This window comes from Sceloporus undulatus, chromosome 6 (genome assembly GCF_019175285.1).
Source record: "Sceloporus undulatus isolate JIND9_A2432 ecotype Alabama chromosome 6, SceUnd_v1.1, whole genome shotgun sequence".
Lineage (NCBI taxonomy): Eukaryota > Metazoa > Chordata > Lepidosauria > Squamata > Phrynosomatidae > Sceloporus > Sceloporus undulatus.
The window spans coordinates 98,100,448-98,126,455 of NC_056527.1; the positions used below are offsets into that span (position 1 = coordinate 98,100,448).

The 26,008-nt window shown below is 42.4% G+C and overlaps 2 protein-coding genes across 3 annotated transcripts in view; one reads left to right on the plus strand and one right to left on the minus strand.

Annotated features, from left to right (window-relative positions):
* Positions 1 to 5,145, plus strand: part of PPFIA3 (PTPRF interacting protein alpha 3) — a 69,843-nt gene extending 64,698 nt beyond the window's left edge. Inside the window, 3 exon segments of the mRNA XM_042476065.1 lie at positions 45 to 216; positions 1,380 to 1,454; positions 2,278 to 5,145. Coding sequence (XP_042331999.1) covers positions 45 to 216; positions 1,380 to 1,438 — 231 coding nt within the window. The 3' untranslated portion in view covers positions 1,439 to 1,454; positions 2,278 to 5,145.
* A 3,034-nt stretch (positions 5,146 to 8,179) lies between these two features.
* HRC (histidine rich calcium binding protein) lies at positions 8,180 to 20,316 on the minus strand. 2 transcript variants are annotated; one of them, XM_042477540.1, is made up of 6 exons: positions 19,128 to 20,316; positions 18,579 to 18,652; positions 12,840 to 12,908; positions 12,642 to 12,693; positions 11,164 to 11,200; positions 8,180 to 10,276 (listed from the first exon to the last, which is right to left on the minus strand). In XM_042477540.1, exons 1-6 carry the CDS (start codon positions 20,152 to 20,154, stop codon positions 10,240 to 10,242), a joined length of 1,296 nt encoding a protein of 431 aa, XP_042333474.1. In that variant the 5' UTR covers positions 20,155 to 20,316; the 3' UTR covers positions 8,180 to 10,239. The 2 variants fall into 2 exon arrangements, with proteins under 2 accessions (XP_042333474.1, XP_042333473.1); XM_042477539.1 differs by having other exon boundaries at positions 18,579 to 18,655.
* Between the last annotated feature and the right edge of the window lie 5,692 nt (positions 20,317 to 26,008).

A 26,008-nucleotide genomic window follows, 5' to 3' on the forward strand; every position in this document is an offset into this window, starting at 1 on the left:
ATATCCTGTGTCCAATCCATGCTGCTTTGTGTTCTCCCTCTTAGGATAGTGCCAAGACCTTTAGCCGTTCCCCATCTTGGCGGAAGATGTTCCGGGAAAAGGACCTCCGCGGTGTCAGCCCTGACTCGGCTGAGATGCTGCCAGCCAATTTTCGCACAGCCTCCGTGGCCTCCATTACCTCACCCGGGGTGCAGCTTCGTAAGATGCAACCAGAGGGTATGTGAGACACTGCTGTTGAAAGTCCCCATTAGTGTGCATGGGCTTGTGTTGGTGCAGCTCAGTTTTGACCTGGAACACGAAATGGAAGATTTGTGGTGGGAGGGTGGAGTTGAGTTCATGCTATTTATTTACTCTGTTTTATTCAAATGTCTTCGTTGCAATTTGATATAAGTACTGTCAGGGAGTATTGCTTGATACAAATAAAACTTAACTGGGCAGTAAGGAAATGAGAAGTTTCTTGGTATTAGGAACAGAACTTGAGAAAGTCATCTTTGCTGATATACAGCTGGCCATCCTGACTCCAGATTCTAGGACTTCTTGTCCAAACATGTTAACTTTTTCCATGATTTAGTGAAGAATGTATTTTGGTGGTGGTAGGTATACATTCCCCCATGATTCTTCAGGCTAGGAGGAAAGTAGAATGTTTTTGAGCATGTACAAAGTATCTTTTTCGTTATCCAATTACAATGGGATATGTACATGCAAGCAGTCTTATATCTTGTAAATGTAACCACTATTTGTTATCTGGAAAACAAAGGCTATATTGGTGTCGTGAAGGGCATGGGGAATTTCCACCAGGATAGGATGGTGTGGGAGAAGGATGTTCAGGGTGGAGAGGTTTCATTGTGCCAACACATCCCATGCCCATTCAGCTACCCAAAGAGTGAGTGATCGTGCAAAATACAGTCTTGGAAAACAGGGTTGATATCCATTGTACCTTAGTCGATTCAGGACAGATGACTGGAACCAGATCACACAATGCTTCCGACTGTGGAATTCACTGCTGAAAGATGCAGAGATGACTACCAACTAGAATAGTTTTGGAGGGACAATGGAGACATTAATGGAGAAAGTATCAGTAGCTGTTAGTCTTGATGGCTATATATGTACTATCTTTCTAGCACCAAAGGCAATATGCCTTTACATATCAGCAGATGAGGAGCAGGAGATAGAGGATGTGGTTGTATTAATCCTCTGTAAATGGACTTGCCATTGGCAACTGGTTGACAACAGTGAGAATAGAAAAGCTGGACTAAATAGGCCTTTGGGTTGATCCAGCAGGGATTTTCTTGCTTTATTCCAATCTTTTGAAAACTGAAGAATAAGAGGTTTATGGTCTCTTTGTTTCTTGTTCCTTTCCTTTTCCCATCTTTTTCCAGGGAACTCATTAGGTAGCCAACGGGCAGACAGTATGTCAGTGCGAACGTACTCCTGTTAATGCCAAGACAATGGAGGTTAGTATGTGGTAATAGTATTTTAAAATGGTAATGTTTATTTTTAGCCACTGCTTCAGCACTAGGTGGCCAAAAGACATGGTGCAAAAGAAAAAAAAACTGTCCAAGAAATGATGTAGTCAGTGTTCTCATCACCATTACAGTGTGGTGGTTAGTGTTTGTCTCTGTTACATTTAAAATGAATGTATACCAGCGATAGGGATTTCAGACTCCATATTATCATTTTAATATGGCATGTGTGGTGGTGGAGGATTTGCAAAGAAAAATCAACAGGCAGGATGCTTGACCTGCTTCTTATCCCCAGATATCCTCTGTAACCTCCCCCGCCTCGCATACTTTTAAAAAGTTGTTCTGAAATAGTAAGTGATCCTGGTTGTCGGGAAATAGCTTCTTGGAGGTGGGTGCTGACTGGGAGGAACAATAAAATCCAAACAATCACTAAAAGCCTCAGCACATCAAAAACAAACCTGTCAGGCAAACAAAGAGAAGCACATTTATCGTTCTGTTTCTGCATGATGCCAAAGCACTTTCTTTCTCATCATAAAAGTGTCCCTTTTGCCAAACTGGAAAACCCCTTTGGCAAAAGGGATGTTTTTACACCCTCTCCCACACTTTTACGACTGAAAGAGAATGAAAATCTTGTGACGTTGTGCAGAGACAGAAAGATGAACACATACCAGGTTTGTGTTTAATGCAATAACGCTCTAAGGACCCATGCAGAGATGGTAGTAGCAAACTGACTTTTTCAATCCTGAAATTGTTTAGACAAACACCTGAACACATGTGTCTTAAGTGCACAATATGGCTTTCTTTTTCTATACAGATGCTGTCCTGGTTGTGTCGGGCCACCCTGTCTTGAACAGGAGGGCTCCCCACAGCTGTTGCTGCCGCCGCCACCTCTCTCCTCATCATGTGCTCCAATCTGGGCTGTGGGGAGGAGCTGCCGCCGCCGCCGCCACCACCGCTGCTGCCGCCGCCACTGCTGCTGCTGCTGTAGAGAAGGAATAGGGAGTACATGGGGATGGTAGAGAGAGAAAAAGAGAGGAAAGAGAGCTCCTCCTTGACCCTCCTCCTCGCAGCAGTGGCTTGTGGTCACTGGAGAACTCAAGGGACTCAAGCTAAGGAGGAAGGAGCCCTCCCCAAGCCTGCAGAAGTCGGCCTTCAACTCTGGTGTCTATGTATCGTCGTTCTGGGCTTGGGCATAAGAATGTGAATGAAGCTATACACCCATCCACATCCCTTACCCTCCACCTCACTCCACTTCACTGCAGCCTGTCCTTCCACCTCTTCTCTCTCCACCTCCTGGGCTTGGGTGAGAGGTGGGCATCTCGCCTCACCTTCCTGTTGCCATGGGCTAACTGGCTCATCTGTCTTGACAACCTGTTTCCATTCCTTGCCTTCCTATGAGTGCCAAGTCTTCTGATGGCTCTCCTTCCTCTTCCTCTTCCTCTTTTGCATTGCTGCTACAAAGGTGTACCCTATTTCACCTCATGATAGCCAGAAGGGGGTTAACTGCTTAAAGCCAAGTTCTCTCTGCCTCCATCTCTCTCTCTCTCTCTCTCTCTCTCTCTCAATCTCTTTCAAGCTCTCTCTCAAGTCCTGCCCCCTTCCAGTGCCTCTTCTTCTCGAAAAAATGTGGGGGAGAAAGACGGGAGCAGGTTGGAGTGGGACAGGCTTTTCTCCTTCTGCTCCAAATTCCCAACCCACAATAGGGAATGAGAAGAGAAATGCTGAATAAAGAGCCATGCCCAGACCTGGCAGTGACTTACCCCTTGGAGCCGAACTCCAGAGAGTTCTGAGTTGGGGAGTACTGTCTACACAGCTGCTGCCTTTACTCAGAAGCGGCTGCATTTTGGCACAAATAAGGAATCCTTTTTTTAAAAAAAATAAATAAAAATAAAACAAAAACCAGCCTCCTGCTATCTTCTCTCTGCCCACCATCCATTTCAGGCTCCCTTTTTTCCTTCCAAAGGAAAGAGTCTGGGATTATGACATGAGAAGGTGGCAGGAGAGAGGCGAGGACCCTGGGGAGAATCATCTCCCAACCTCTTTAAATCCCGATGTGAAGCTGCTCCAGTGAACAAATGTTCTGTCTGGTTCTGTGCAAGGACAAAACTGTATCCTGGTGGAGTGTGAAATCTTTTATTTATTTATTTTTCTCTCCCACTGAAAGGGAGCCGGGGATGAGGAATTCAGGTCTGAGACACTCAAACTGGAAGGGGGAGATCTCAGCCTGGAATGGGCAATAGAACTCTGGACTTTTACAATATGGCACACAGACCCCCTCCTCTCCCTCTAAGACTACTGTAACATAAGAGTTGTATTTTCTGTGTATATCTGTGCTGTGGAATCTCGTGTAAATTGAATTTCTTTTTCGACCGCTGTTACAAGTTCTCTGTTAATTTAATAATGTGTCCTGTTCCCCCTCCGCCCCCCCTCCCCCCTGCACGCCCATAATTTTCATTTGATGTTTATATTTTATGCCTTTTTTTAATTTTAATGTTTTTTTTTTCCTGGGGAGGGTGTGCGGGGGTGAGGGGCAAACCAAAGGGGGATGTTTTGCATGAAAGTGGGAGGGGGGAGGAAAAAAATACAAATCTTGACGACAACAACAAATATTTTCTATCAGGAAGATTGTGAGGGGTGAGCGGGAAGCCGAGGCATAGGAAGGAAAACCTCCTGGGTACCTCAGCTCCAGTTCGCCTCAAGGTGATGGGGAAAGGGATGGGCAAAAGCGGAGTGAGTGATAGGAACTGTTGGGGGTTTAAAAAGAAAAGAAAAGAAAAAAAGAAAAAAGTTTTAAAACATTTTCTAGAATCTGCAGACTTTTGTTTAATCCAACAGCAAGCACTGAACGAAGTGGAATGTTGCCTGAGGGTTCTCTCTTTTCCTATGAGACAACACCCATAGTTCACTTTCTCTGTCCAGTCTTTCACCACTCCAGTTTCTTTTGAAGTATTGCTGGACTGAGGTCCAAGGGGAACTGAAATGCCAAGTAAGGTCTGCTCCTCCTGGGACATCCCCCAGACAGCACTTGTTTTCATGCATTGCCAGTGTTGTGCTGGCCTTGTGATTACGCCACTATAACCTTGACATTGGTTCAGTGTTGCCGATGTGAGGGATTTAAGACATTGTTTAAAGCTTTCCAGCTAGCATGATTGAACTATGTGACTTGCACTGACAAAAAGGGAAAAGGAACCCAAGGTAGAGCTTTGTAGCTGTTGTTGGTTCACTTACTCCTTCACATTTGCTTCTACGGGTGTTTCCCAATGAGGCTTTCACTATGCAGTCACTTTGCCTCATGCATGGAATTTTACAAAGGATCCAGAAAACAGTGTCTTGAACCCTTCTGCTATATGCTCTTCCTTCTGTGAGAAAGATTTTGGAGAACACAGTTTTTCAAAGCCTCGGAGTTTTACAAAGCATATTTGCCATTCAGGACTTACTCTGTGCCAAATTTGCAGGAAACACCTTTTTCTTTGCAGAAAATGTTTCTACATGAAAATATTATTTTCTGTTCAAAAAAAGCTTTTTCCTGTGCAGAATTCTGTTTTCTGTGCAAACAGCCATGTGCAAATGTTTGCTTAGAGTAGTATGACATTGTGGTTTGAGTACTGGGCTGTGACTCTGTGTCCAGGGTTTCAATTCCCAGCTCGACCATGAAACCTACAGGTTGCATGCTCTCAGCCTCAGGGGAAGTCACTGGCAAAATGTATCTGAACAAATCTTGCCAAGAAAACCCCATGATAAGATAGCCTTAGGGTCACCATAAGTCGGAAATGACTTGAACACACAAGTCCCAAACAGATTCTCATCAGTCGAGGATTTTTCTTGTTAGATTAAAAATATGTTTTTAATCATTTGTGAATATTTTCAGTAGTGTGCCAGGAAACCATTGTCTCTGCCAATCCATGGTTGATGGACTTGAGTCTGTGGATATATTCCAATTCTGCTGTAGGTTTTTTTTTGTTGTTGTTCAAGGACCACAGTTCTGAGATCTATCTTGGTTGAATAGTGGCAATGGTTTCCTGGCATACTACACACATTATAACACTAGTTAACATGCCAGCCTTATAGGGGTCTCTTGGCCAGTTCATCACATCTCCTTTCTGGTTTCCAACCAGCATCTGGCTACATTCCAATAACTCTCCACCATTCATGTTATTTACTCACCTTGGCTTTAGGCAACATCTTCCCACTTGTCTTTGTTCCAGCAGGAACATTGTTAAAACTGAACATGTCACCTTATCACCATACCCACAGGTTTTGCATTTCTACTGCTATTCTCACACAAAACCTGCTTATATAGGTCTGTTCCTGGACCCCTCCACTCCATGCATCTGAAGAAGTAGACTCAAGTCTATGAAAGCACATGCTACCAGCTTCTGTCTTTGGGTTAGCCTCAAAGGTGTTGCAAGATCCCTTTGCATACTTATCAAGCAGAGTTCACTCTCTGTTTCCTTTTCCAACTATCATTCAGTTCTGCTTTAACTAAGCAGTAGATTACCTCACCTCTGTAATATTTATGTTGCCACCTCTAAAGGCAGTAAACTACTGTCCTGCCTTTTTTACATTATCTCCACCTCAAGAAATAAAAACACATGCTCCCTTTGAAAATAAAATTAGCCTAAATCCAACTTCGAGTTCCAACTAGCGCAGGCCAATTGAATCAATCGGATTTATGTAAGCAGTAGTCTTTCATTCAGCATTTGATTCAGTGGGTCTACACTAGTTGGAATTAGCTATTGGTTTTAAGACATGTTGAATCCAGATACAGTTTTAAAGTAAGTTCATTGATATCAGTGGAATTTAATTGTGGCTAACAAGGGCTAGCCCTACTATTAGAATGAAGGTGGCAGATACTAAGGGGTACAGAATAGCACTGAGCTGTTGTAACACAGGTGTATACAACCATGCAACTCAGCATGCCTAGTGCCCCCTAAGTTAACAACCATTAAGCAGTGTGAAAAACATTGGCCCATTGCAAGTGAAGAAAACTTCAGCTGCCACTCCATTAAATGTCATTCAATACCAAAGTCAGGTTCATCTATGCCATAATATTTTCAGTTTCTATATATGTTTGTGAAAGTTGGACTGTGAAGAATGTTTACAGAAGGGAGATCAACTCATCTGAAATGTGCTGGAGGAGACGTCTGCAAATACCACAGACTGCCAAAAAGACAAATAAATATGCCCTAGAGCAAATCAAGTCTGAGCTCTCTCTAGAAGCCATAATGACTAAACTGAGGCTTATGTACTTTGGACACATCATGAGACAGAACGGCTCTTTGGAAAAGATGATAATACTTTTCAGAGTTGAAGGCATTAGGAAAAGCTGAAGACTATTACAGATGGATTGAGTCCATTAAGGAAATCATGGCTCTGAGTTTCCTTAACAGACTCAGGACCTGTTAATAACAGCATGTCTTGGAGGACTCTCATTCATAGGGCTGCCATAAAGTTGAAGCCAACTTAACTGCAATGAACATCATCAAAACAGTGGAAGATAAATGATTTGGTCTTTCATCTCAGCAAAGTGTCTTGGGCCACATCTATGATTAACTTAAATCCCATTGATCTCAGTGGGACAGTATGATTTAGCCTGGACTGAACCCAACCTTTTTGACTGGATGGTTAGGTAGGGCAGTAATAATTGCCGCTTGAATCATTTGTCTCCCGGATATTCCAGTACTAATGTATTGTCTAGGTCCTGGCCCTATAATAAGGAAGTGAAAAGTGGTTGCCTTAGGCCACAGATGCTGGCAGGCAGCAACAAGGTGTTAGGAGAGTGAGCTGTGTACCACATTCCTTGAAAAAGGCCAGAAGCCTTCAAGTATGGTGGAGGAAGCTGTCCTATTGCCAATCCAGTCGCCTTTTGTACAAGAAGCAAAGTAACTTGGGCCAGGTCTAGCAAAGTTACTGCTGGTTAACCATGAGTGAGTGGGTAGTATGAACACATCCAGCAAGGGACCCACCCAGATAATACCAAAAGGGTATGGAGGCATTCAGTCTGTATAAACTTTTTAAAAGGAACCACCTTGAAATCTCCTATTATATATTGTGGGAGGACCAAAAATAAAGGGACAGGAGTGTGGTTATTCTGTCTTCAGTTTGTTGGCAGTCTGCAGAAGGGAAAGAAGAAGATGAATATGTGGGAGAAGATATGTTTGAGTGAGGTAGGTATGGCCTGCAGAAACATCCTCATAAACAGAGCTTGAAAATATTAGCATTTGTGCCAGTACATTAATATTTTTAAAATGTCAACTCGGCTACATTAAACTGCTGAGAGAAATGTATAAAATGCATTATCTTAGTGCAATATTGTTTTTGGAAGCTGCCTTGGGTCCCGCCCTTGGAGAAAGGCAACATATAAATAAAGTAAATAAATAAATGATCAATGCATTAGTTTTAGTTTTAAATCAATTAAATTAAAATTAATTTCAAATGTCAACCCCATTAAAAAAAAAGAATTAGTACAAAACATTAATTTCATACTGCCTGACTGTTGGGAGGCCCTTTCAATTCTTCTAATAAACAATGTTAAGATAATGTCAGTGTAACTATTAAAATATTAACATCGTAAAATCATGATTGAAAACTTTAACGAACTGAGAGGAAGAAAATTCATTTTTAACCAACAGTTTCCAAGCTTAGTTCATGCGTCCCTTGTCTTTCCAGTTCCTCACTTCATCATAGTAAAGGCTTTAGAGAAAACAGCAGTCATGTCAGAAGAAATTTTTTAATTGTTATTCTCTATTAAAACAAAACAAAGCAATGGCTATAAATTAAGAATAAAAAAGGCAACTGGGGAGGAGGATCACAAAGGAGTGGGAGAGGAGATTTCTTTTACTTCAGCCAAAGCAGAAGAGTCCCAAAACATGAGATCATAAGAAATGAAAAGCTAAAGCTTTGTGTCTTGTTCCAGACTATTCACACAGGGATTGCTTTTTAAAGTGATAGGCTTCCTCACCCCTTGTCATACGGACTCTAGGAGATCAGTGTTCAGATCTCCATTTGACCATGGAAACCCATTGGGTGAACTTGAGTAGTCACCCACTTTCAGCCTTTGAACAAAGAAAACCTCATTACAGGTTCACATTAGGATCACCCGGAATTGGAAATGGCATAAATGCATATATCAACAACTTGAGATTTTGATCTCTGACAGATGTATTTCCCTCTGCCAGTTACTAAAAAGAAAAAACTGCCAGCTTCTATTTCAGCTTCCTTTGTACAACAATGGTAGCAGTAGTTTTCAATTAGATTTAAAGTTGTAAGATGTTACTCTAGGCACGAGGAAAATTCCTTACGTTACTACATTCAATTTGCACATAGGAGGACAGAGCTTCCTATCTTCTGACAGTTAAGAGGAACATCAGATGCAATATGACATGTGCAGTGGAGCAAAGGCACTTGCAGAATGAAGAAAGGAAACATATGGCCCCCCAAGTGTTCAACTGCAGCTCCCATCAGCTCTAGTCTACATGGCAATGATATGTGAAAATGGGACCTGTAGTCCTAACAACAGCTGCAGTGCTCCATTCCTCTCATACCATTATAAAACCAGCTTTTAAGTTTGCAGCACAGGTTGTATTACTTGAGATAATGGCAGATGTTTTAGCTGTGATGGTTTATTATTCTAGGAAGATCTGGTGATCTCTAACTGACTGTTTGGCAGTTTCATAAAAGACTCCATGTCCAGCATTCCTTGGGAGGAAATGACTTCAATCATATTGGGGCTGAAGCAGTTTTAGGTTTGCAGTGCAACTTAAAAGCTTGTTCATACAGGCATATCTATCCTTTGATGATAGCAGTTACCAAGTATGTGCTCCTGTGTATGAATGGTCATGGCTCAAATTAAACTATCCTAAGGTGTAAAACAAATGAAGTCAGTTCAGAATTCAGCAGCAAGTCACCGAAAGATGTAAAATCATATGGTACAAATTAACTCAGCCTGGAACTCTCAAGTTTTGTTGGGTTATAACTCCCATAAATGGGATGACGGCACTTGCACATATTTAGTCTATGAAACGTGATGTGCTGCTTTCCATTTAAAGTTTCCCAAAGGGGTTGTAGGCCAAACAATATCTAGGGATCTGACAGATGTGAGAAGTAGACCTATCCCTCAGAAACAAGCCACAAATGTGATTAAGCTTGTAGTAATTCAGCGGCTGGGGAAACGTAGAGCACAGAGGTGTTAGGTAAGGCCTACAGTATCCCTTGCCCCAAGGTGGATTAGTTCAGTAAAATGTGGATTTTTCTCCTTGCCCAACAGGTCCTGGCCTGCATGGAAGGGCCTTTCTACTAAGCTATAAGGATCAAATACACAAGACTTGAGTTCTGTGATTCTTCCTATCAATGGAGGGTTTTCTTTTGAAGGAAACAAAGGTGCTGGAAGTTGAAACCGTAAGCGTGTGGAGGAAATAACTGGACTATTAAAATCTTTCAAAATCACTCCTCCACCAAGGTTTCTTTCTTACCAGCTGTGAAAGATATAGGCAGACTTGGAAAAATTACTTTTCTGGACTACCAGAATGCTTAGCTGGTGGGTTCTGGGAGTTTATGTACAATTTTTAAAAACTTTTTCAAACTTGGTAAGGGGGCCCTTTATCTTTTGTCCCAGGAAGGGAAAAAATGGGGAGTAGAGCTTTAAGAGTACAGGGGAGGGAATAAAACTATTAGGAAGAAAAATCATGGAACTGCTCATCTGGTGCTGTTTGTCCCTAAAGGTCAAGGATTGCTGTTCCTTTCCTTTTAGGTTTTCTCCTCTCCAGGGAGGGGTGCTTCAGTGCTCTTGCTGCTCAAAAATGGTGGCAATTGTCCTGAAAGAGAAAGAGAAGAAAAGTGTTGCTGTTGTCCGTTTCCCACCGAGGACCAATACAGATGGCCCTAAAGGGACGGCTTGATGCTACCTCTTTGATCGCCGGATCGAGGCCGCAGCAACCACACGCTGTGGCCCTGATTCAGCATTTTTAATTGAATGCAAACTACTTTTTCACTTTGAACTTAGTCTGCAGCAGATGAAATAAACTGGAGGGAAAATGAGAAAGTGAGAGGAGGAGAGAAGTTGGAACGTTTTAAAAGCAACTGAAAAAGTGGGATGACAGAAGATTAATTGCGACTGTCTCTGACAAATTGGGAGAGTCGAAGTGTTTGTTTTTACAATAGTGGACTCAGTGTTTTGTTAATTTCTTGTCATATTTGTAATTGTCCATTTCTCTAAAAGGAAGTTGGAGAGTATATAAAATAAGGATGGAACATATGGAATTCCCAGGCACTGTCTCTTCTAAACATCTATTTCTTCTAAAGCTGGATATTTTGTAAAATCTTCATATTATTTCCATTTTACAGAACTGGGAAATGCCAAATTTATTCTATTTTGCCTAGACTGTTCTTGGCTGAATCAGAGATGTAGCCATGATTTTAGGAAGGGGGGGAAGGGGCTTGGGCACGGCAGCACAGCAGCATGCACCATTCATTTTTCTAATGGAAGGGGGGTCCGGACCCCAAGGACCCCCCCAGGCTACGTCCCTGGCTGAATAAGAGTAAAATGGAAGGCTTAGGTCCACAATGTACACTTCTGCTGGGTCTTAACTGTCCTCCCTCAAAACTGCAGGACTAGGGAGAGGTAGTATTTGGAGTTCTGGCTCAACCTATTCCTAGAATTAGACACTGAAAGTGTGTGGAGGTGAGAGGCGGCAATACTTACTGAAATAAAGCTCCTGATAATTCATCTACGATGCTCCCTGTAGAACAAAAAGATAGAACAAATCAATTTTTTGTTATTTCAATGGCATTTTACTCTCTGCTTTGCTCTGCACTGACATCTTCCCATTAAAACAAGATTTCTGAAGCTCCTATGTTCTATTTTTGCTAGTTTAATCCCTGCTAAATGTTTAAAAAGGCTATCTGGGGAATTTGGGGAACTGTAGTCATTGAATCATAGAGTTGAAAGGAGCCACAAGAGATCTAATCCAGTACTGTACTCTGCCCTGCAGGAATACACAGCTATATCATACTTGAAAGATGCCCATCTAGCCTCTGTTTATAGAATGCCAAAGATGGAGAGTCTACCCGTTCTCACACAAGGCAATCTATTCCACTGTCAAACAGCTCTTAACAGCAAACCAGTTCTTCCTTATGTGGAATTTCTTTTATTTAAATTTTTATCCATTGGTTCATGTTCTAATCTGTGGAGCAGCAGAAAACAAGCTCGCTCCAGCTCCACATGATATCCTTTCAGGCATGTAAAGATGATTATCATGTTACCTTTCAGTCTTTTCTAAGCTAAACATGCCCAGCTCCCTCAGCCATTCCTCGCATGGCTTGGTTTCCAAACATTGGATCTTCCTGGTTACCCTTCTCTGGACACATTTCAGCTTGTTGATACCCTTCTTGAACTTTGCCCAGAAATGGACAAAGTATTCCAAGTGAGATTTGATCAAAGCTTTCCAAAAAATAAAGTTTCCAAGCACTGGACATACCCACCTTGTTTAAGAAATACAGAGTGGCATTGATTTGGATTTTAATCCTATTTTTTCACAATCCCCTTGGGGAGAGTAGGCAGAAACATATCCTCCAATGTTTCTGATGCAAGCTAGGACCCATGTGACCAAGTTATCAAGATGACAAAAGTTATTAATGAAGAAAAACAGGAAAGCCAGGAGAGGTTGCAGCAGTTTGCTTGTGCCTGAGTCCACAAAGAGGGCAAGATTCTATCCTCTTCTCTCTTCTCCTCAGCGCTGAGTTAATTGAATGCAAACTACTTTTGCATTTTGAATTCAGTTTGCAGTGAATGGAATAAATCAGGACAAAGGGGGAAAGAGAGAGAAACTGGGACATTTTAAAAGCAGCTTAAAAATGGGAGGACAAATGATTAATTGAAGTTGTCCCTGCCATATTGGGACAGTTGGAGAGTGTGCAGCTACATGGTGAATCAGCCAAGGTCTGAAGAATTTGGAGACCCTGGCATAGATATGAATTCAGGTTCCCACCTCCCTGCAATCCTAGTCTGAAACTCAGTCCCCTAAGGGTGAGCAACTGTGGCTGTGGGGATGATATTAGACTACAATTCCCATCAACCCTAGCCAAAATAATCAATGACAACTACAAGTGATGTTGGGAACTGCAGTACAATTAATGCCTGAAGGCCCTCTGCCTCAAACCATGAAGGGGTCATCTACTCACCTGGTGCACAGGCTGTTTCACACACAGGGCAAATGTAACAGAAATGACAATACTGCAAGGAGAGAAACAAAGCAGTGGAAGTTTAGCATAAGAAACCAACAAGGCATTGTTGTGGTTAATAGGATTAAAAAAACAAGACTATCAAGTTTTTGCATGGGAATGGAAGGGAAGCGTAGTGGGGAAACTTGCAAGACCAACCTGACAGCTTGTACAGTATTCACTGCTGTCTCCTTCTTTACAAGGACATTTGTCACATTCATCACAATGCTGAAAAGAAAAAGAGAAGCAAGAAAATGAAAGGATATCTTAGCAGGAAGATAAGTAGGGAATACAGAAACCATTTCCCCTTCACATGCATGCCACAACAAAATCACACTGCATGCCCAAAGCTGCCTTATACTGAGCCAGACCATTGGTCCATGAAGTTCAACCCAGCCTTCTTCAGCTGGTGATCTCCAAATATGTTGCACTAAAGCCCACCATTTCCAGCCAGCATAACCATTTGCCATGGAGATGTGGCCCAAAGCACCAGAAAGATAGCAAGTTGGCCAAGGTTAGTCTACACTAACTGGCTGTGACTCTCTGGTGTTTCTCACAGATGAGACATTTCCCATCTCTGTCCAGTGGTGATTCAAAGGATTCAACCTTAGGACCATCTGCGTGCAAAGCATGTGCTTGTTATTGAAATATGGCCCTTCTCTGATACTGTGTGATCCCTGGGCACATGGCCCATTCTTCCACTGTCTTGCAAACACTTACCCGAATCCCCCCGATAATGTTAGCATAACTCATTCTGTCCTGTAGTTTCCAGGCTGTAACCCAAAGTCGTCTTGTCCCTTTCAAAATTCTGGATTGTCAGATCACAACACCTCCTCTAAACTGAAGGGCCTAGTCTTCTATCCTTCTGCTGTCATTGTTTTGTTTTGCTTCTTCTATACTAGCTATAGCACAGCAGAGGGCAACTGCAAACCTTCAAATGTTATTAGCTGACAACTTACAGTAGGCACAGCCAGCCAGACTAGCCATTATTGAGGGCTTAATGGAGGCAGAAATCAAAAACTATTTAGACGGCCACAGTTGCTCTCTCCTGGTGTAACATGGAAGATACCCAGTAGTAGAGATCATTTCTTGGGGAAGAGGATATCATGGCAAGATTAAATAACATAATGATAAGAAAATGTCTTTCTCCAGCAAGAATAGTGCCGTTCCAAGATGATTTGGGTCCACAGATGGGTTAGACTACAAATCCCATAATCTCAGATAATTAGATGGGCTTGATATGGTTTGTAGGACTTAGAATTCAATATCATCTGAGAACCCAAGGTTGGAAGTTATTCTTCACAACTCCACCCAGATACAGCCAAATCCAGTGCCACCAAATGAATGGACTATATAATTATGTGATAACTATCCACACATAAGAAGTTGCAAGTACTTCTTTCAGACATTAATATAACAGGTTCAGGAGGAATGTTGCAATGTGGCAACTAACTGCAGGAGAAGATGCAGCTGCCATGATATACCCAACACCCCAACACCAGTCTTCTTTCCCACCAATCTCTTTTTGGACAATTGAGGAGTACTTGCTGTTGTGTGTCTTCAAATCATTTCTGACTTATGATGACCTTACCATGGGGTTTTCTTGGCTGGATTTGTTCAGTAGGGGTTTCCGCTGCCTTTCTCTAAGGCTGAGAGAGTATGACTTAGCCAAGGTCACCCAATGGGTTTCCATGGCAAAGAAGGGATTTGAACCCTGGTCTCCAAACTCATAGTTCAAACCACTACATCATAGGTCAACAAGCTACACTATACAGATAGGTGAACATCTTTAAAAGTGAGGAGTGGGACTTTAATTCTCATATTTTTACTCTATTCTGCTCATGCCTTGAAATTTTCAGAGGAGATCATTCTCCAGATCTCCTGGACTGCAATGTGTGTCTCTGAAAATGAATCTATTTTCTGTACCGGGGTCCCAATTTTGGAATGGCCTTCTGGATAGATACATTTCGTGCTGACTCTTGATTCTTTTAGGGCCTTCAATGTTTGCCCTTGAATATTTATCTGTATTTTGAAGAAAGTGTTATAATATTTCAACTGTAAATCTAAATTAATTTTAGATTGACTTGTCCTCCCCACTTCATTTTGTGCTTTTTTTTAATTTTAGTTACACTGTTTTTATAATCTTATGTGCATCGTAATGGGATGTCTTTGGTGACAAAGGAGTGGAATAGAATTTTTTTTAATGAATGTATAAATAGGAGAGAGAAGAAACAAACCAAAGAGGCTAGTGGAGGAATAAAGTAAGAGGCAGAAAGGGGTTCAGCCTCTTCCATTTCATTGCAGAATTTGCTTGGGGGAGGACATGTGTTAAACTGCAGTATTTCTACAGTGTAGATGAACCTACTGTGAAAGTGTTTCCTCCCATTTCCATTTCCAGCTCCTTCTAACTGGACTCTCACGCATTTCACAAACACAGCAAAGGGGGATCTTCAGTATATAAAGAGTCTTCCTTTCATGTCATCAGCAGACTAAATATTTATAGCTATCTATATATAAAGCTAGATTCTACCAGCATGGTGCAGTAGCTTGAGTGTTTGGACTAAGATTCCAGGGTTCAAATCTCCACTTTGCAAATGAAAACCATGGGCAAGTCACACCTTCACAGCTTCAAGTGGAAGGCAAAAGCAAATTTCCTCTGATTAAGTCTTGCCAAGATAATCATATGGGAAAGTCACCACAGGTCAGTCAGTGTAAAGTCACACAACAACCACAACAACAAATATATGAAGCTGCCTTATATTGAGGTAGCAGGCAGCAACTACATTTCCATACCACTTCATACTAAACTAAGCAATCTCTAAGCAATTTATAACATGTAAACTAATTGCCCACAACAAGCTGGGTACTCATTTTAGCAACATCAGTAGGATGCCAGGCTGAGTCAACCCTGGAGCCCCTAGCTGGAAGTGAACTCATACTCCTGTAGCTGTGAGTGGCTGCAGTACCAGCATTTGCCTACTGCACTATCAGGCCTCCCTGGTAGTTGTATTGTTCCATCTAGCACAGTATTGTCTGTTCTGGCTGGCAGTAGCTCTCTGGGGTCTCATGTAGGAACCCTCAGGTAGTGAGTCCTTTCCATCAGTTGTTACCTTATCCTTTTAAAGTGTGGACACCAGGAACTAAACTAAATACCACTGAACTACAGGCTCTGCTTACCATCTTGAAAGGAGAAGAACAAATTTGAGAGACAGTTATGTAGCCCGATCCCATCAGGCAAAAAAAGCAGCTTCTATGGAGTTTTCAACAATGGGCATATCTCTACCCTACCAAAGCATATCTATTTGATATCATTTGGGAGTCATGGGCTACATAGCAGCCCTGGTGGCACAGTGGTTAAATGCCTGTCCTGCAGCCACTTACTCAAAACCACAAGGTTGCAAGTTCAAGACCAGCAAAAGGGCTCAAGCTTGACTCACGCTTGCATCCTTCCAAGGTTGCTAAAATGAGGACCCAGATTGTTGGGGGCAAATTAGCTTACAGTTGTAAACCGCTTAGACACTGCTTAGGCCAGGGGTAGGCAACCTGTGGCCCGCGGGCCGGATGCGGCCCAGCAAGGCCTTGGGACTGGCCCCAGCCTGGTCCTGTTGCCGATTGCCGCCGGAGCCTTTGGCCTCTCGCGTGAGGGCATGGGGCCTTTGGCCTATCAGGAGGAGGTGGACAAGGGGAGGCAAGCAGCAGGCAAGGGGCGCAAGTGGCGGGCAAGGGGGGCAATTGTCTATAGAAGCCTCCAAAACATGCATTTATATTAACATTTTTTTTTAAATCAGCAAATTTTTTTGCGTGTCCTCCATTTTTTAAAAAAAGTGTCCTCCATTTGAAAATTTTGTCCCACTTTTGTCCCGGTTTATTTATTTATTTAATTCTTTTAAAATTTATTTATTTATTTATTTATTTATTGGCTTTGGCCCCCCAGTTGTCTGAGGGACAGCAACCCGGCCCCCGGCTCAAAAAGGTTGCCTACCCCTGGCTTAGGCGGTATGAAGCGGTATATAAATGAAGCTTGTTTGTTACATCTGCACTGAAGAAATAATCCAGTTTGACACCACTTTAACTGGCCTGGCTCAATGCTATGGAATTCTAGGAACGATCGTTTTATGAGACCTTTAGCCTTTTCCATTAGAGAGCTCTGATGCCACAATAAATTACAAATCCCAGGATTCCCTAGCACTGAGCTATGGCAAAGTGGTGCCAACCTGGATTATTTCTGCAGCACAGATGCAGCCTTGGTTTCTTGCATATAAATCCAAGAATAATGCTGACAGTTACCTAATCCAGGTGAGGGCAAAGTGTGGCTTTCCAGATGCCATTGGGCAGTGCCTCTCATCAGCCCTAGCCAGCAGAGCCAGTGATGAGAGATGCTAAGATTTACGTTCTGACAATGTCTGAAGGCTGAAATTTGCCTTCTCCTATCCCAGTCTTATGGATTCCTAGCTGCTGCACTGCATACCCTCCACCATTTCACAGATGAAAACCAGGCCGAGCAACATCAGAGCATGGTCAAGACTCATTAATGAAGATGAGCAGAAAAGCTAGGAAAGGCTACAGCAGTTTGCTTTTGCCTTAGTCTACAGAGAAGGAATGAACTCTAACCATTTCTCTACCTCTTCCCCCACTGAGACTTGATACAAACTACTTTTGCATCTCAACTCAGTTTGCAGCAACTGAAGTCCACTGATGACAAAGGGGGAAATAAGGCGAAAGAGAAACTGGAACATTTTAAATTCAGCTGAAAAAGTGGGATGACAGAGAATTAATTGGAACTGTCCCTGCCAAATCGGGGCAGTTAGAGGGTATGTCCACTGTGTCCCATCAGTCAGGGCAGTACATTTTTTGAGGATGTAAGAGATGTACTTCTCTGTGGCATTCCAGTGAAAGGAAAGGAAAGGAAAATATTGTATAACTGGGAGCATTCCAGATCTCAGTATTTTCATATTTACTTAAAAACAACACTACAGCACCCAAATGAGATTGCTGCCTGCATGTTTTCCCCAGTGGAACAGTAGCAAGTTCAGATGTGGGGACAATTTAGACTGGAAAGGTAGTATAAGACGGGGGTAGTTAAATATGTCCTGCCCAACAAAGCTTGGAAACAATAGATTTTTGGACTAAAATTCTTAGAATTCCCCCAGAATAGTCACTGGTTTGGATTAGGTATCCCAGACTCTTCCAACCAATATGGTAATTATCCATAGTGGCTGGAGGATTCTAGAAGCTGTAGTCCAAAAAAAGGAACTTTTCCAGGCCCTGTTCACCCAGCACCACTGATCCAATCCAATGTATTTCCACCCAGGCTGTTTTTAAATAAACATCAAAACACTGGGATATCTGATCACAGATCTCTCTCATGGGTATTTTGGCCCTGACAATTTATATAAACTAGGACTGAAAGGAGAGTAACATGGTGGAACACAGGGGGAACTTGATGTGAGAATGCCCAGAGTAAGCATACTCAAATTGCAGTAAGTTGCACAGAATGAAGCAGGCTCTCACCAAAAACAGAACTATGAATGAAGACAGACAGAGATAGAAGCCAGACGAAGACATAAAGGCAGATTCCTCTTTCTTCTTCAAGAACACAAACAAAATAAGGGAGGTGAAAGATGCACCATATAACATTTTAAAAGCAGGTAGCAGTTTATCTCATCATCAAAGGTGATGAGGAGGAAGAAAACTTTGCCTTGCTCTGGAGAGGGCAGTGGGAAGATACACCTAATGCATTATTCTACATGACTGAGATTTGGCACGACTGTGAGGAAGATGCAAAACATATAGCAAGAGACCCTCACTTTTAATAAATTGTTCCACCAGTCCAAGTCCGCACACAGTACAGTACAGAGCAGGTATGCATGCAAGCTTGCAGGTGTGCTCCTTCATTACCTTGCAGAAGGCACAGTAGTGGCAAACAGAGCCTGCCTCATAGTCACCATCTTCATCCTCATCTTCTTCATCTTCTTCTTCAATGGAAAAGAGAAACACGGATATGGCTATCTAGTCCCTCCTAGTTTATCTTGGTAGGAAAGGGAAGAAGTCCAGAGGGCCTTTGGATTCCCAGTGGGCACTGGGGCCTAGTGAGCTGGTGCTTGAGAAGAAGAGGGGATACCCCACCTTTCCAAATGAGGAGAGGAAGGGTATTTGATTTGGAGGAAGTCAGAGAGCCACCCAAGTTGGGGGAAACTAGGAAGTGAATTTGAGAGCCAGGGTTGTTTAAAAGTGGGGAACCAAAGCCATTGGAGGCTACGGTTTGCGGTCCCCTGAGACATTTGTGAAAAACTGCAGGCCAGGGCACTGGAGAGTGGGATAGAAAGTTTGGTTTCTTGTTTGCCCTGGCTCATCAGTTTTCCTAACAACATCATCATCATCATCAATAACAACAACAACAAAATGGACCCACCACATCTCCCATCCCAACCCTTGCCTTATTCTCACCTTCTTCTCCTTCATGGTGTTTCTTGGACTTTTCATGTTTGTGATGCTTTTCTTTGTGTCCTTCATGTTCATGTTCATCTTCTTCCTTAGAAGCACTTTCATCAGACTCTTCTTCATTATCACCAGGATGATGGTGATGGTGGTGATGATGGTGCTTTTTGTCTTCCTCTCCTTCATCATGGTGATGATGGCCACCATGATGATGGTGTCCATGGGACTCCTTCTCCTCCTCATCATCATCATCGTCATCGTCGTCGTCGTCGTCGTCGTCATCATCATCATTACCATCATGGTAATGATGGTGATGCCTGGTGTGCTCTTCTTCATCACTGTCATCGTCGTCGTCATCATCATCATCATTATCATCATGGTGACGATGGTGGTGATCATGATGGTGATGGTGTTCATCCTCATCTTCTTCATCATCGTCATCATGGTGATGATGGTGGTGGATACCATGATGTTCATGATGTTGGTGATGTTCATCCTCATCGTCGTCATCATCATCGTCGTCATCATCATCATCATGGTGGTGGTGATGTTCACTATGATGCTCATGATGATGGTGGTGATGTTGGTCCTCCTGCTCATCGTCGTCGTCGTCATCATCGTGGTGGTGGTGGTGGTGATGGCTGCTATGATGTTCATGATGATGATGATGATGATGATGTTCACTTTGGCCAGTGTCACTTCCATCATCACCATGGTGATCATGGTGGTGGTGGTGATGCTCCTTCTCATCATCTTTGTGGGAATGATGGCCTTCTTGGTGATGTCCATGATGCTGAGTGGCCTGGGAGAGATCATCATCATCATCACCATCCTCATCATTGTCACTCTGCTGACTATGATGCCCATGGTGGTGGTGTTCCTTGTGATGATGGTATTCATCCTCATGGTGATGGTGCTCTACTTTGCCATGGTCATGGTGGTGGTGCTCCTGTTCCTGTCCCTGTACTTTAGGGAGCTGGAATGAGCAGAGAAGGACGAGAAGGAGGCCCAGAATCCAGGCCTTCCAGGAAGCCATATGTACAGCTTCCACCCAGAAGTTTTGGTAGAAGTCCCACTAAAGGCAACTCAAAAGGGAACACAAGACGAAACCCTCAATAGATGCAACTAGGAAAGTCAGACAAGGAGAACTAAGGGGGTAGAAACACTTCCCAGCTTGGGTTTTGTGTGAGCGACGTCTACAGCTGGCCTAGATTAGCCTTTCAGCCCCAGCCAATGTCTGCCTGACCCAGCCTCCAAGACAGATGAGAAAACCAAACCATGGGCCCTACCATGCCCTTATATGAGGTGACCAGGATAGAGAGGGTGGAGAATCGGGGAACGGGAGCTACACTGCTTGCAATGCCGCCAGGCTATAATTAGCTCTTAGGAGCAACTGCATCTCACTCACTCTCAGTGACAGAGATGTCAGCAGGGTTTCAGAGCAGGGAGAAATCTGAGCCAGGACTGCTGGGTTCTCTGGGAAAGAGAGGGCTGTGTTTGGGGAAACTAGAAGCTCAAAATCCAGGTTACTTTAGTGTCTAGTGGTTAGAGAAGGGGGGCCCTGAACAAAAAGTAAGACCTAGTGAGTGTAGGGTTTGTGTGTGTATATTGTTAAGTCATACAGAACACAGGTTTAGCAGAAAGAGGGGCAAAGAATGACACAAATTGCTCATTAAACAAAAAAACCCTAAATGACCATTAATTATTTGTAACTGCTATCTAATTTGTTTTGTTTGCATTGCTTTTTGTGTGTATATGTGCCTTCAAATCATTTGTCAACTTATGGCAACCCCATGAATTTCATGGAGTTTCTTATGCAAGCAATACTCAGAAGTAGTTTTGCCAATTCCTTCCTCTGAAAATATCCCACAGCAGCTTTGCTTTTTAGCGCAGCCTAAATGAGCCAAGAAAGCCTCCGTAGGTTTGTCATAAGAAATTACATGAAGGTGCACAACAACAATAACAAAAATACTATAAAGCCATGCATGTATTGAAATGAATCATGGTAAGTATCTCACCAAGATGTATTTTTATTTTTCAAGAGAAACAGTAATACTACTTGTGTGAAAACAGTTAGCAGAAGTGCCCATGATGAAAAACACAAACTCAAGTTTCATTAATAATTTAAAAGAGGCAAAATTGATGAATAAGAAAAGCTTTGGGAAAACCAGTATGGTATAACAGGGTGTTGGACTAGAACTTAAAAGATCTGGATTCTTTCCACTACCATGCCATGTGAGGCTACTGAGCCAGTGTCTGCCTGTCTCTCATTTGTTCAGCATGGCCTACCTGAAAGGGCTATTATAAGGATAATGTGGGAAGGAGAAGCACCATGTACATTTCCTTGTACTAAGGAACTCAGTGGGACCTCAGTATCCGCAGACTTGCCATCAGCAGACTTGAGCATCTGTGGACAGCAAGCCGACATTGTCCCCAATGGCTGCACGAATTGCCACTGAGGACAATGCAGGCCTGAGCATCTGCAAATATTGGTATCTATATGAGGGGAGTCCAAAACAGATCGCCCATGGATACCAAGGGCCCACTGTAATTCTAATAAAACCACAAAATGTAAGACAATCACAAAAAATGTAGGATATTACCAAATAAAAGCTAAAAACACTCATATAAATATAAATTCATGCTTCTTAGTCACACTCAAAATGGAGGGCATTTTGAAAATCCTCCTGGACAGAAAGCTTAAATGTAGGACATGTCCTGGAAAAGGAGGATGTCTGGTCAACCTGTGTAGGGAACACAATTTACAGCAGTGTCAGGAATGTGCTGATGGATCTCAGTAGCTGAAACCAAATCCATGGAGTTGGTGGAGATCTATAAATACCTGGGTAGCAGAAGCCTAAATGTTTCCTGATGGTGTCCTGTTCTCTTCAAAATGGCAGTGCATGATTAGAGCTTGGAAATTTTACTTTTTTGTATTACAATTTACAAATCCCAAATTTCCCACTCAGGTTCGTTTAGGAATTTTGAGTGCTAGAGCATTAGTAGAACACTAATTTCTAAAATAATATTAAAACATTGGTAGAATCAATAAATTAATCAATTAAAAACAATTAATTAGAAACCAAGATCCAAAGTGTGGGAATCATTATCAGGCCAACCAAAAAGAAGATACATACATATAAGCATAAGGCCTTTGCACCCCTTCTTCAGACATGATCCTACAAAAAAGGAGGGATGTGAGAGAGGGGTGTGCCTGAAAGAGAGTTTGTCATAAATGTATTAAATGTAATGGTAGAGGGCGAATCCTCAGATTCTCACATCATCAAGTATTACGGTAGGTTTCATTTCCATACTGAATAAACCTCAAGCAGGGATCTTTGAACTTTTGAGGGGGGCAAGGCAGGTTGTTATTAATTTTGCCTACGCATGGGTACATGCGGGGGGGGGGGTTTGAATTATTTTCTCCATTTGTTACCATTCAAACATCCTTACATATGAAAACTCTTATAAGCACAGTGTGTATGTAGAAGTGCCCTGCATCTTTTCAGTGTCACTTACTCTCAAGTAAGGATGCACAGGCTAGATTGAGGGCAATTTTTATTATTTCTGGGAAGGCTGAATGACAATCACTCTCTTTATATTTGCATTCAAAGGGATATGGTAGCACCTTTGAGGCAAGCTGAAAGAAGTTTGTAGCATAAGTTTTTGTAGACTGAGTCTGTTTCATCAACCGAGAAGCATGGTCAGGAGATAGTGTTTGCAGTGAATTTGCAAGTGGCTTGTGATGCTATCGACTTCCGTTTATGCTTCTCTGTAGCCTTGGGCTGTCTTAGCTGAGGTCAAGAGAGCCCAAAGCAGTGGACAAGGAAGGGCGGGAGACAGCAGTGGAAATGAGTTGCTGCCGCCTGGCACCCCATCCCCAACTCCATGCATGGCTGCACCCAGCAAGCCACACCGCAGCCTCCTGTTTGTGTTTCTCTGTATCCTTGGGCTGGCTTGGCCCAAGGCAGTGGGAAATCATGAACAAGCAGGGGGACTGGATGTCCTCCTATTCCTGGACATGTCCTACATTTCAACCTTTTATCCAGAAGGAATTCCAAAATGTCCTCCATTTTTACACCAGGTGTGGATCATTTTTTAACACCCCCACTCCCCAGGGCTGGGGATGGGTGATATTAACAAAGATATGTTCTTCAGAATAAATATGATTGACTACATAATAAAATACAGTATACGTATCATATCTACTCAACTAGCCGGGCGGGGGGTTCTTGGGGTCTGGACCCCCCCCCCCCCTCCCGTTAAATAAAAGGAATGGTGTGGCCCGCCCCCCCCCCCCCCCCAACCCCCTTTTAAAGGGGGCCCTTTAGTTTGGACCCCCCCCCCCCCCTTCCCAAAATCCTGGCTACATCCCTGACTGCACCACTTTAAAACTTTAGGTAGGAAATACTGCTTTTGGAATGCTATCCTGGGAAAACTCCTTGCAACTAGAATTTTAATACTGTATATCAAGGAGAGTGGTTGTTTCCCCTGTTCTGCTAGATTCCTGTTTAATGTAGGCAAGTGTTCTAAAATATTATTCTCCATCTTGCAATTTGAAGCGGAACAGACTCTTTCTACTTCTTTCTGCTGCTGCATGTGTAGATTCAGCTTTAAATTTCTTTGACTGTCAAACACAGTCACCCTCTGAATTTAATTCATCTTGGAACATCTGACACTTTTGCATGCCAAAAGGCATTCTCTTTCAGAATTACTGCCTCTGGGATCTGAAACCCAGGTTTTTAGAAAACTGGGAGATATTTCATTGGCTGCCTCTTCAGTTCCAATGCTTTGAAACACTACTAGGCTTTTTTTTTAAAGCAGGATAAGCCAACCTCAAGTTAGCTATCGATCTGTTCACATGTTATACTGAACATGGGTACAAATCACCACATGTAGCTCTCCCTAGCCAAGTGCTTTTTCTTTCATGGGTAGATTGGTCCACATGGAAACATCAATGCAAAGTGTTGTTGTTGTTTTTAATCATGCATTCTACTTTTCAGGTAACTGTCCTCCAACTGACAGGCTAATTTCAGTCTCCTGCTGGAAGGTATCCTCCATCTGAAAAGCGGTCCTTTCAAGTCTGTTTTAAAGCTGAAGAACCTTATGAAAAGCAAGTCCAAAGGGATCTTGATGTTACCCATCAGCCTTAACCTCAGCACAGTGGAATAAACAGGCAGGAAGGTCACCTGTGACAATATTTCCCATATTGTCATCAGTGGAAATACCAATAAAAGATTGCCAACTCATCCATTTCCAACCAATGTCAGAGTTTATATGACAACCCAGCTAAAAATGCTTAGTGATTTACATTTATGAAGTACGAGGAATACTAGCTTTGATAATAAAAGCTGATGTAGTTAAATTTATTCTGCAAGTAGTTCAAAGAAGCTTTGAGGAGAAAGCCTGGCAGTTAACCCCCAAACAAATGCTAGATCAGGAAGATGGCAAATAGTGCCAAGGTAATGTGTAGTTCAGACAAACTTATTGGACACAGAACAAAGATTTATCAGTGATCCCCTGGCATAAATATAAACGCACAGATGAAAAGTCATAGATCATATCAAAACTCCTAAGGCACCATAAAGAGATAAGAAAGCAGGGCTTAGCAAAATTTCTAGTCAGGAAAATCATCAGAGAATGCCAGCTAAGCAGGCACCTGCGAAACAAGGCACAAAGCCAAGGTCCTACTAATCAGCACTCAAAGAAATATCTGGTTCATACAGATCCCAACCTTGCCTTGGACACAAGCCAATATTACGAGAAATAACAATTTCAGAGACTCTCAAAAACCAGCCCTCAGAGGAGATACACCTTTCTGATATCAGCTCCCTAGCTAATGGCTTGAAAAGAGAGACAAGAATCAAAGCATTCCTAAACTAGAAAGGGCCTGTGCTATTTGGTACGAGACACTATTGTTGTTGGTTTTGTTGTTGTAATGTGCCTTGTTGTAATAATGTTTCTTTGAGTTGGCACTGATTCATGCTGATCCCCATCCTAGGAATTTGTTGGCAACAATTATTCAAAGAAGTTTGCTATTGCCTTCCTCAAAGGCTGAGAGAGGCTGTGATTTGTCATCCAGTGTAAATGTCAATTTTGTTTTTACATTGTGTCATATGTTATAGTAAATAATATAACTAAGGCTGCATTTACACTGCAGAATTACAGCAGTTGGACACTACTTTAACTGTTATGGCTCAATGGTATAGAATTCTGAGATTTGTAGATTTATGAAATATTTAACCTTCTCTGTCAGAAAACTCTGGTGCCACAGCAATAGCAATAGCAATAAGTACATTTCTATACCGCTTATCAGTGCACTTAAGCACTCCCTAAGCAGTTTACAATGTGTAAGCAATCTGGGTACTAATTTTAGCGACCTCGGAAGGATGACAGCCTGAGTCGAGCTTGAGCCCTTGGCTGGTATTGAACTCGTAACCTTATGGTTTTGAGTGAGTGGCTGCAGTACAGGCATTTGACCCCTGCGCCACCAGGATTCCATAGAATGGACCCATGACTATTAAATTGCATTAATTCTGCAGTGTGGCAGCAGCCTCCATGTTCTCAAGAGTGACCTCAATTTAAAAATAATTTACTATATGTCTGTACTCAGGTATATCATAGGATCTGTCCAGGGGTGACATTTAGTGATGGGTGATTCTCATGTGCTAAATTAGCCCCCCAGGTTAGGCAGAGTACCTAAGAAGGCATTATTTTGAAGAAACCTTACACTTAGGGGGCATTCACACTTATTGTTTTTGTCCCAAGGAGATGCTGATGCATATTGGGTTTGTTGTTCCTATTACGTTTTGGGTTTGCAAATCTCTTTGAGTCATTTTAACCCTTGTGTTATTCACACATGCAATCGTTTCAGGTTAAAATGGAGCTGC